The sequence below is a fragment of the Eschrichtius robustus genome, chromosome 1 (genome assembly GCF_028021215.1).
Source record: "Eschrichtius robustus isolate mEscRob2 chromosome 1, mEscRob2.pri, whole genome shotgun sequence".
NCBI classification, from domain to species: Eukaryota; Metazoa; Chordata; class Mammalia; order Artiodactyla; family Eschrichtiidae; genus Eschrichtius; species Eschrichtius robustus.
The window spans coordinates 196,183,447-196,196,027 of NC_090824.1; the positions used below are offsets into that span (position 1 = coordinate 196,183,447).

At 40.8% G+C, this 12,581-nt stretch overlaps 1 protein-coding gene across 1 annotated transcript in view; it reads left to right on the forward strand.

Moving 5' to 3' along the window:
- Window positions 1–12,581, forward strand: part of TMEM236 (transmembrane protein 236) — a 38,010-nt gene that overhangs the window by 14,744 nt on the left and 10,685 nt on the right. The window contains exon 3 of the mRNA XM_068539019.1: window positions 780–921. Within this exon, the coding sequence (XP_068395120.1) occupies window positions 780–921 (142 nt within the window). The remainder of the gene's footprint in view (window positions 1–779; window positions 922–12,581) is intronic.

Here is a 12,581-nt window from a genome sequence, read left to right on the forward strand (position 1 = left end):
ATTTTCCACAGAAAAGTTGGAATTTTGATTGAGGTTGTATCAAATTGTATCATTTTAAAAAATCTTATTTTCTAACTCTTTGTTTTTGGTATGTAGGAATAATTTATCCATTTTGGGGAGATTGTCCCATTTATAATCATATAGTCTATGAATAATGACAGTTTGATTTTCTTTTCAATACTTACATTTTATTTCTTTCTCTTGCCTTGTTACACTGGCTAGGACCTCTAGTACAGTGTTGAATAGAAGTGGTCATGATGTAACCTTTGTCTTATTGTTGATCTCAGAGGGAAAGCTCTTAACATATCACCATTAACATGATGTTTGCCATAGCCTTTTTTGTAGATACCTTAAACAGATGAAGGAAGTGCTCCAAAGCCGAGCTGGGTTTACCCAGCTCTCTCTTCTTGGGAGACCCAACACTCTAATGTTTGTCCCCCTAGTTCTTTGAGCTAGGACTCTCAGAGGCTCTGCTTAGCAGTTGGATTGGGAGAGATTCCCCATTCCACTATTCCAGGAGCCTACTGTTAACTTTTTACGCACATTTGCCAAGCTCTGTCTTTAACTGAAAGCTCTTCCATTGATATGAATCCGTATTACATCTTTAGAAATGGTTCACAACCTTGTGGGGTTGAACACCTAAAAAGCTGAAAGCCAAGCTTCTAGTCTTTTAGTAAATGTATGTATAATTAATTTAGCACTGCTTTCAAACTCCTCAAAGAATTGTGAACAAAGAAAGTACAAAAATTTAATGCTTCTAAATGGTCTTCTGAAAACAGGTTCAAAAGAATATTAATGGTTCCAGTGATATCTTACCGAATACGTTACCTGACCTGCCAGTCTCTTTGGTTCTGACCTGCTTGATCGTGGTTGATATTATTGAGAAACTCAGGACATATCCTCTTAGAGGGAGGCAAAAGAGTAAGTATTCTTTTAAATACAAATACTTTTTAAAGTTTCACATATAGTTCACCTTTCTCCCACTCTTGTCTGTTGACATGCTTAATGATATTTTTTAAGAGCTAACATTACAGATAGAAGATTACAAATGAAGATATCCAAATATAATTATAGCTCCTTTGATAGCTATACAGTTATTCTTATTTCTTTTTTGATTTTGATAGTACTGACAAATGAATAAAGTTACTAAATATTTAATACTAAATCTTTAATGTTTACTCTAACATGAAAATTACCTAAGTAAATTATTATAGATTTGTATTTTTAGGAACTCTCTCAAAACCTTAAGTTGAGATGAATAAATAGAGAGTTTAGTCTGGATACCTTTGATACAGGGATTAATATGACTGCTGCAGATATGTCCTAGAGATTTCTGTGTTTTTAATCATGGATTGTCAAAAAGCTAAAGATCACACTCAAAACCAAGATATGCCACATTCTTCCAAAGGGAGCAGTTGAAACTAAATATTGGTTGGCCTTTAAAAAAACTATTTTGTTAATTGAATATTTTGTTTGGTCAGTCAAAAATTCCCTCAACATTCATTTAATTTTATGTGATGGTATCTGTGTTTGATTTACAGTATTTGCATGGTATGGTTATTGTATGGCAAAGATTTTGTCTTTGAAATGTGTAGGTTTTGTTAATCATTCCCTGACAGAGTGGATGGGATAAATTGAGTGAGTCATAGGAGAACGCTTTGGGGTAATAGGGCGACTACTACAATCAGGAAGGAAAACGCTAGACTCATTTCTTATGAGCCATCACCCCTCCAGTCACTCTTGCTCCTCAGATTGAAAAGCAAAACTGAGTTGGAGGCCACCAGGAAACCTGAGACTCTGAGCTTCATATTTTGCACTTTGCCCTTGGGTGGTGGATGATAGACTGTTAAGTTTAACATAACACAGGTGACAAGGTAGAGAAGATGGCAGCCAATGAGTCTGTTGAAGAAAAGGTACTCCCAAGGTACATCTGCCCTCCACAGACAAGTGTGTTTGTCTTAAACTGAGGATATTTGGGAATCGCCAAACCCTTTACTACTTCTGTAGACTCCTTAATGACACAAGCCCATTTTGAAATTGGACTGTTTTTAATGAGTCTGTATTTTCCATGTTAATGTGAAGTTGCTAAGTTTTTCGTGAAAGTTCTCTTTTAAAAAATGCACATGTATATTCTTGGGAATCACAAGGAAGATGTCAGTCTTGGGGAGAAGACTCTAGAACATCTTGTTCAATTGCTGCTTCTTAGTTGAAGTGCCTCCTTCTTGAGCTCGTCTCTGCTCAAACTTAGGAAGGTTAATGTCTGGTTAAAAAGCGCCACCATTTACTAAAATCACACTTTAAAACACTAGCATTCATTCAAAATACCTTTGTAAATATTAATTATATGTGTATTTAATTTTTGTGCAAACTTTGAACTCAGTTAGTCTCCTATACTCATTTTAACAGGCATACTAATAAAATCAATTCTGTGAATTTTTAACCGATGGGGTATTCTCATTTATCCTCTGGAACGTAAATTAATACATAAACTCATAAACATAAATTATAATACATAAATCTGAATATAAGCAAGTATGCTATAAATACAGTTTCACTGCATGTGCTACCTCAGAATCAAAGCAGTAGGGTAGGGGTGTGTGACAGCAAAGTTTAGAATAATTTGTCTCCCTTTAGAAAATGTTCAGAAAGAAATACCTTCTCTTCTTTGCTATCCAGATAGTTTGACATGCATCCACACTAGTCAACTTATAGCAGTTTTCACTTTATACTAGATGAAACTAAGGTACTCTACAATGCTTGGATTTATGGACACACTTGCACTACCCTACCTTTTGTTGTTGTTGTCGCATCAATATATTTTAAAAAAAATCTTAATGGAAGTACAGTTGATTTACAATGCTGTGTTAATTTCTGCTGTACAGCAAAGGGGTTCAGTTGTACATATATAAACATTCTTTTTTTATATATTCTTTTCCATGATGGTTTACTACAGCATATTGAATAGAGTTCCCTGTGCTGTACAGTAAGACCTTGTTGTTTATCCATTCTCTATATATAATAGTTTGCATCTGCTAACCCCACACTCCCAGTCCATCCTCACCCACACCCCCTCCTAACTATACTATCTTAATTCCAAGCTACCAAAGTTTGATCTTTGTGTAGCTTTTCTTCTTCTAAATTTAAAAATAAAAGTTCTATATTTGACATATGCTTAAAGCAATCTTTCCTGGCCCAAAGAATCCTTTCTGCTAACTTCATACTACCAGCTGAAATACCTAAGTATCAAGTGATTACCAAGCCGTAACGTTTAAGCGGATCATTTTCTGTAGACTGGGGCTCACTTGGGAATATATTTTGGAACAAGGATCTCTGAGGCATGGCAATCTCACAGATGCACATAGCACCTAATAGTGTCAAATCCCGGTCATGAGAACAAATAATAAGAATACAATATATAGCCTGCATGTCCCCCGCTCTTACTAGTATGTGGGTACAAATGAACACACTTTTACATTTCCATCTGAATTTTGCTAGCTCAATCCCAGCCTGTTAGTGACTGGACCTCCATTTCTCTTCCTCTCCCATATCGTTCTCTCTCCCATTTTTAAATTTTTTTGGCTGCGTTTTGGGTCTTCGTTGCTGCGCGTGCGCTCTCTCTAGTTGCAGCAAGCAGGGGCTACTCTTAGTTGTGGTGTGCGGGCTTCTCATTGCGGTGGCCTCTCATTGCAGAACACGGGCTCCAGTAGTTGTGGCTCATGGGCTCAGTGGTTGTGGCTTGCGGGCTCTAGAGCGCTGGCTCAGTAGCTGTGGCACACAGGCTTAGTTGCTCCGTGGCATGTGGGATCTTCCCGGACCAGGGCTCGAACCCGTGTCCCCTGCATTGGCAGGCGGATTCTTAACCACTGTGCCACCAGGGAAGCCCCTCTCTCCCATTTTTAAATGAGACCCTAGATGGGTCTCCCGTGGTCTCATTTGTTGGTCCAGACTGTTGAATATCCTCTTGCCCCTGCTTTCCTCTCAGCTGTCTTTCTCATGTTCAAACAACTTGGTGTGCTGTTTTCCCACCACCCCTGCTCGACTCTGCTCCAGACACCCTTAGTACTGCTGTTTCTTGCCTCTGGGATATTGCTTGATGTTCTGCTGGTGTTTTGAATTGATTACCTTTCCTCTGCCATTGGAGTACTGACTTCCCTCCCCTGAGTTCTACGTTCCTAGAAAAGTCCCACACAGAGTCATGGAATAGCTATTTTCACTTAGAAACACAACCCTTTTATCCCCAGAACGTATATGGAATCACAGACTGTCTGGGCTTTGATGATTTCAGGTAATGGCCATTCAATCCACTGGAAACCACTGTTTCCTCTCCTACCACTAGATCTTATGTCTGATTCTGGTAGAGCTGGACTCCTTCTTCTTTGGGAGTGGCTTTTTTTCTGAGGCGCCTCATCGTTTCTCCTTACATCAGCCTCACCTTTATTGTCTGAACCCCAAATCATGGTCACCGTTAGATTCTCCTCCCTGCCCCCACCAAGATTCCTTAACTCCCGTATAAACCAGTGACTGCAGACAGACAGCTAAGGGAGTCTGTGGCTACGAAGTGAGTTTTCAGTCCTCCCCGCAGGACTCATTAGAATAGCGTGAACCCAGCCTGGGCGCCATATTGCAAAGCGGTATAATAGCGTATCGTGGTTAAAGGACTGTAGGGCCCCAGGTGACGGCAAACTTCATTTTATCTAAGGTGCTGGAGGTCAGAAAAGACTAAGGGGAATACCTGGAATTTGTAGGAGTTTGTAGGCAGACATGGTGAAGAAAGCTTTCTCCACAGAAGGAAGGTTGGGTCTCTAGAAACTCAGGTGTCCATGTAATAAATGGGCATGTTTGGGAAGCAAAAATAACTTCGGCTGCATTTCTCACCCTGACTGGGCAAACCTAGCGCTGGAACGGAAGTTGCCTTCTTAAGACCAGCTACTGTTTGCTTTTCAAATAGTCAATTTGGAAACCTCCAAAGCTGCTCCAAGAGCTACTGTAAAGATCTTCTGGAGCTGGGGAGAGCAGGAGGGGGAGGCTGAACTGGGGTCTCTGGATGCCCCAATTCCTACTCTTCAACCAGAGAAACACAACTTTTGTTTGCTTAGGAGTTAGTGTTTTATGTAAGATTTCACTGGAAAAAATGCTTCTGCTAAATGTCTGCAAATCAACGTAGGACCTCATTTAGAGTTGTTGGCTGTACCTATATCCAGCCAATTCTCAGCATCTCCAGCCATTAGTCCCATGATGACACTGCACAGTCTAGAGAAAAATGTGACCCCCTCCAAGGTCTTGTGACTGTTGCTGCTCTGGGGTATGAGACGATGCAACGCAATCCAGTCCCATCTAATACAGTGCAATTCAGCTTTGCAGACAGAGCTGGGTCATCCCGGTGGAGTACACACAGGTTTGAGGCCCAACACATACAAAAGCCAGATAACATTTTTAACATTCCACTTTTGAATTTTTAAAATGTCCAATGTTTTCTGTTTCTCCAAAATAATACATATTTATTTAAGGATCATCAAACAGACATAAACAAAAAAGAAGAAAATGGAAATCAACCAGAGCTCTACACACTAGAGATCCATAACTGATAGTATCTTGATGGGTGTTCTTTACTTAAGAAAACCTACTTTATAACTTTTTTTTCTCAACAATATGTGGTGGGTATCATTCTTGTTAAAAATTGGTGGATATTCCTTGTTATTACATCTTCCACTGCATCATTTTTGTTGGCTGAAAAATATTTCCGTGTATTAATGAGCCATGACTTATTAACTTATTGTTGGACAACTAGATTTTCCCCCTAGTTTTGAGCTATTGTAAACACGACTGTTAATGACTTGTTCGGAAGTGAGAAGGGTTGAGAAGAAAAGGACAAGGATGTGGTTAAGATGAGTAAGGTGGTGTTTGTTTGAGTTGGGCAGGGGAGACAAGCCAGGTTAGAGGACACAAGTGTGGATGGTGCAGGGGGTCTATGTTTACAGGGACCCTGAGCTGTGTATGGGAGTCATCAGCCACTGTGCGAGGTAACTAGCCAAGCAGAGGCTGGGGACAGAGTTAACTGCTGCTGGACGGCAGCCGAATGATGTCTGGATGATGACCATAGACAGTGTCCTCAGAAGACCCTGAGTATCCGCACATGCCCAGACTCCTTGGCAACAACGCTTGCCAGAAGAAAGGGACAATTATGGACTGGCTGCTCATGAGGACAAACACAGAGGGGGTCGCAGGGGGTCGTACCAAGGGGGTGGCAAGATGGTTTGGCGACATTAGGGCTATCTGCATAGTCAGACGTGACTGGCTAGAAGTGAGATCGACAGGCTGTTTGAGTGGAAACCGTCATAGCTCTGCAGAGGAGGCGGTTTCCATCGTCACATCAGTAACAGGTGCAGCGTAAGGTTTTCAACTAAATCTGCTCTCAGTGGCCCTGAAGGAACTCCAGTTCCTTCTGTGTAGCCTCAGAGACTTGAACCAAGTGCTGCAGGGACTCCGGCAGCACAGATGATTATTTCTTTAGGTGAAATGCCTCCGTGTGCGACTTCGGGCTCAAAGGATATGCAAGGTTTTAAGGCTGGCATCTGTAATTTTTTAAAGTTCTCTAAGCAATTCTGATGCCCACCTTGATTGAGAGCCTTTAATTATACATTAGGAACTGAGACGAAAGCAAGTTAAAAGCCGAGAGATGAAATCCAAATTCCTAAAGGAACCTCCTTTCCAGATTTCCTTGGAATGGAACTCATCACTCTGTAACCAAATAGAGTGTAAGAGACGTCACAGAAGGTAAAAGAAAAAAAAAAAGGGGAGACACTACTTTTCTCTGAATAAAATGAATGGCATTTTGAGTCCCCCTTTGCTTCTTTTTCAGAAAAAGCTTATCATACAATCTGAACCCAGTATGTGAGCTGGGTTTCCATAATGTGTTTTGCACTGTGGTTAGAGAGTACGTGTGAGGAACAGTGTTCGCGGCCACACCAAGAAGGGGGAGCATTTCCTTTTAAACCCTCCCTTTGCTATTTAGAAGAAGGAAGTTTCAGGAAAGTATGTCAGCTCTAGGATTTTTTCCCCTTCTCAAGAAACAAGTAGCCATTTACCAGATTGGGAGTGAGAGAAGGGTAGAATTTCTGATTTATACCTTCTAAAGAGGGACCAGCTGTCAGGATTAGGACAGTGTAGACCGGGCCAGAAACTAGACTGCAGTGGGTCCCTGTGTCAAAAGGCATGGGGCATCAGGTGCTGCCAGAACTGAGTTAGGACTCCCTTTAATTAGGACAGCTTTCCATGATTGTAACAATTTGGCATTTCATTGTTAATTTTTTCCTAGGGAGGAAATAAAATGTATGAACAATTTTAATATATAAAGTGAGATTTTTGAGAATTGCAAGATATTTTCAAAATAAATATTTTCAAGGACTCTAAGAGTAAGGGAACCTAAAGAATTCAGCATGCATTACTTTATAATAGCAACAAAATTTTATGGCCCCAGCAAGAAATTAAAGGCATAGGTCACTGATTTTCAGTATCTTGATTTCCTTGCGCAAGATTGAAGAGAGTGACACAGGTTGCTGAGCTGACGGCCAGACAGCCTTTTGTTTACATCGCGTATACATTAGTGGTACCGTCCAGTGCATAGGGACACCAGTGTGCTCAGACTCTGCTTTCACGGGAGATTTTAGGCCCCCAAGTCCCCCCATTTCAGGTGGGATGGGTGTTCTAAAGCAGCGGTCCCCAACCTTTTTGGCACCAGGGACCGGTTTGGTGGAAGACAGTTTTTCCATGGCCCCGTGGGGAGCGGCAGATGAAGCTTCCCTCGCTCGCCCGCCGCTCACCTCCTGCTGTGTGGCCCGGTTCCTAACAGGCCGAGGACCTGTACCCGTCTGTGGCCCGGGTGTTGGGGATCCCCGTTCCAAAGTATGCTTCCTGTGAACTCACAAACGCTTTCTTCTGGGAACCTCGCATTGGCGCTTTCGTCCCCTGCCTGGTGCCTCCTACTGCTGCCAGGGCCCGGGAGGCTTTTGAATCCCTTGAGCCACGCCTGGGGATGCCGGCCCGAGTCCAGGGGCTGTGCAGGCGCCGCGCCGCGCATGCGCACACTCGACTGGGCCCACAGCCAGTGGTCTTCCCTTACCGTTGAGCTGCACGGTCCCCAGGCTGCGCTGCCAGGAGCTCCAAATGCCTTTCAGGGCTTCTTTACCAGATCAGTCCGTGGTCTCGCTTAAAGGGCTCCATCTAGGACCCAGGCCAGAGGATAGTCTATGCAGGATTCCCAAGTCTTCCTATGATGGGAGGGGATTGAGAGCATGGGGGCCGGGGTTGGTGGGAGGGCGGGTATTATTCAGCCTTGTTTTGACGCTTTGGCTTACTTGCCTTAGTGCAGATTTTTTTTTCCTCCAGAATGCGCGTGGCTCCATCATGCTCACAGTCTCCGGAACAGGTATTCCTCCCATCTTTTTTGCAGCAAATCTTTATGGAGGATCTGTTCCGTACCAGACACTCCACTAGGCTCTGGGGGTGAAATGGTGGGTGAAAACAGGCAGAGCCCCCATTGCATGGAGCTCACCGTCTAGTGGGTGTGGTACCACGTTTCTGAACGACACTAACAAATACCTATAATTAAAGCTGAGGTAAGGGCTCTGAAGGCAACAAATCAGGCTCATTCCCACATATGTCCATTTTTGTCACCCTGATTGGGCTCACGCTGGGGTTCCTAGCTCTGGTCTATATCCAAGCACTTAACTACTAGAGGAATTGCAAACCACTTCGAAATCTAGAATTATTTATTGTGTATATTAATATATACATATTATATATTATATACTTATTACATTGTTAGCATAATTCATATTATCATTATTATAGTATACATACTATATTAATATAAATGTAGAAAAATAAATTTTCTACTTATGTACTGTAAATTAAATTACATTCTCTCAAAAATAAATACCGTATGCTAACACATATATATGGAATCTACAAAAAAAAAATGGTTCTGAAGAACCTAGGGGCAGGACAGGAATAAAGATGCAGAGGTAGAGAATGGACTTGAGGACACAGGGAGGGGGAAGGGTAAGCTGGGACGAAGTGGGAGAGTGGCATTGACATGTACACACTACCAAATGTAAAATAGATATCTAGTGCCATAGCACAGGGAGATCAGCTCAGGGCTTTGTGACCACCTAGAGGGGTGGAATAGGGAGGGTGGGAGGGAGATACAAGAGAGCGGGGATATGGGGATAGATGTATACGTATAGCTGATTCACTTTGTTATACAGCAGAAACTAGCACAACAATGTAAAGCAATTATACTCCAATAAAGATGTTAAAAAAAGGGTAAAAAGATAAATTAAAAAAATAAATTAATTACATTCTCTGATATAAACACATATCAAAGAGGAGAAGGACCAGAATATCCCAAATGAAAAGCTGAAGATTAGAAAATGAAGAAAGTTTTCTCAACCTTAACAAATGGCATTTTTAAGAATCGATAATATTGTCAGTTTTTAGCAATTCTTGTCCAGTATTAGATGAATCTATAGAGGGAAAGATGGTCTTTAAACTACCAAGCCTTCCTGCCGTGTCCTCAGACAAAAGAATTCTCTTAGAATTTCACATTGCCTAAAATTCAGAAATGAATTTATTTCTTGTCAGATTTATGCAATGCCTAGCAGGGAACTGGAACTGAATCTGAGGGCTTTTGGATTTACCGGATCACAATACAATGCCTTTTTTAAAGGAAGTTGTCACAGTTGTCTCACAGCTGAGAATGTATGCCCAAGAGGTCCTGCAGAACTGATGATAGGTTGAATTCATTAGTATTACTGATTATTATTATTTGATGAAACCTTGCATACAGTTTTGAGCACAGAGAATAGTATGCTGGTCAGTGTTTAAACAACTGTCTCTCCTGGTGGGGGAGCTGGGGAAGCCCTGATTAGTAGCATTTGCCAGTTTTTTTGTTTTGTTTTTTTTTGTTAAACGTCTTTATTGGAGTATAATTGCTTTACAATGGTGTGTTAGTTTCTGCTTTATAACAAACTGAATCAGTTATACATATACATATGTTCCCATATCTCTTCCCTCTTGCATCTCCCTCCCTCCCACCCTCCCTATCCCACCCCTCTAGGTGGTCACAAAGCACCGAGCTGATCTCCCTGTGCTATGCAGCTGCTTCCCACTAGCTATCTATTTTACATTTGGTAGTGTATATATGTCCATGCCACTCTCTCACCCTGTCACATCTCACTCCTCCGCCTCCCCATATCCTCAAGTCCATTCTCTAGTAGGTCTGTGTCTGTATTCCCGTCTTGCCGCTAGGTTCTTCATGACCTTTTTTTTTTTTTCCTTAGATTCCATATATATGTGTTAGCATACTGTATTTGTTTTTCTCTTTCTGACTTACTTCACTCTGTATGACAGACTCTAACTCCATCCACCTCACTACAAATACTTCCATTTCATTTCTTTTTATGGCTGAGTAATATTCCATTGTATATATGTGCCACATCTTCTTTATCCATTCATCTGTTGATGGACACTTAGGTTGCTTCCATGTCCTGGCTATTGTAAATAGAGCTGCCATGAACATTGTGGTACATGACTCTTTTTGAATTATGGTTTTCTCAGGGTATATGCCCAGTAGTGGGATTGCTGGGTCATATGGTAGTTCTATTTTTAGTTTTTTCAGGAACCTCCATACTGTTCTCCATAGTGGCTGTATCAATTTACATTCCCACCAACAGTGCAAGAGTGTTCCCTTTTCTCCACACCCTCTCCAGCATTTATTGTTTCTAGATTTTTTGATGCTGGCCATTCTGACCGGTGTGAAATGATATCTCATTGTAGTTTTGGTTTGCATTTCTCTGATGATTAATGATGTTGAGCATTCTTTCATGTGTTTGTTGGCAATCTGTATATCTTCTTTGGAGAAATGTCTATTTAGGTCTTCTGCCCATTTTTGGATTGGGTTGTTGGTTTTTTTGTTTTTGAGCTGCATGAGCTGCTTGTAAATCTTGGAGATTAATCCTTTGTCAGTTGCTTCATTTGCAAATATTTTCTCCCATTCTGAGGGTTGTCTTTTGGTCTTGTTTATGGTTTCCTTTGCTGTGCAAAAGCTTTTAAGTTTCATTAGGTCCCATTTGTTTATTTGTGTTTTTATTTTCATTTCTCTAGGAGCTGGGTCAAAAAGGATCTTGCTGTGATTTATGTCATAGAGTGTTCTGCCTATGTTTTCCTCTAAGAGTTTGATAGTGTCTGGCCTTACACTTAGGTCTTTAATCCATTTTGAGTTTATTTTTGTGTATGGTGTCAGGGAGTGTTCTAATTTTGTACTTTTACATGTACCTGTCCAGTTTTCCCAGCACCACTTATTGAAGAGGCTGTCTTTTCTCCACTTTATATGCTTGCCTCCTTTATCAAAGATAAGGTGACCATATGTGCATGGGTTTATCTCTGGGCTTTCTGTCCTGTTCCATCGATCTATATTTCTGTTTTTGTGCCAGTACCAAACTATCTTGATTACTGTAGCTTTGTAATATAGTCTGAAGTCAGGGAGCCTGATTCCTCCAGCTCCATTTTTCGTTCTCAAGATTGCTTTGGCTATTCGGGGTCCTTTGTGTTTCCATACAAATTGTGAAATTTTTTGTTCTAGTTCTGTGAAAAATGCCAGTGGTAGTTTGATAGGGATTGCATTGAATCTGTAGATTGCTTTGGATAGTAGAGTCATTTTCATAATGTTGATTCTTCCAATCCAAGAACATGGTATATCTCTCCATCTATTTGTATCATCTTTAATTTCTTTCATCAGTGTCTTATAGTTTTCTGCATACAGGTCTTTTGTCTCCTTAGGTAGGTTTATTCCTAGATATTTTATTCTTTTTGTTGCAATGGTAAACGGGAGTGTTTTCTTAATTTCACTTTCAGATTTTTCATCATTAGTATATAGGAGTGCAAGAGATTTCTGTGCATTAATTTTGTATCCTGCTACTTTACCAAATTCATTGATTAGCTCTAGTAGTTTTCTGGTAGCATCTTTAGGACTCTCTATGTATAGTATCATGTCACCTGCAAACAGTGACAGCTTTACTTCTTCTTTTCCGATTTGGATTCCTTTCATTTCTTTTTCTTCTCTGATTGCTGTGGCTAACACTTCCAAAACTATGTTGAATAATAGTGAGTGGGCAACCTTGTCTTGTTCCTGATCTTAGTGGAAATGGTTTCAGTTTTTCACCATTGAGGACAATGTTGGCTGTGGGTTTGTCATATATGGCCTTTGTTATGTTGAGGTAAGTTCCCTCTATGCCTACTTTCTGGAGAGTTTTTATCATAAATGGGTGTTGAATTTTGTTGAAAGCTTTTTCTGCGTCTATTGAGATGATCATATGGTTTTTATCCTTCAATTTGTTAATATGGTGTATCATATTGATTAATTTGCGTATACTGAAGAATCCTTGCATTCCTGGGATAAACCCCACTCGATCATGGTGTATGATCCTTTTAATGTGCTGCTGGATTCTGTTTGCTAGTATTTTGTTGAGGTTTTTCGCATCTATGTTCATCAGTGATATTGGCCTGTAGTTTTCTTTCTTTGT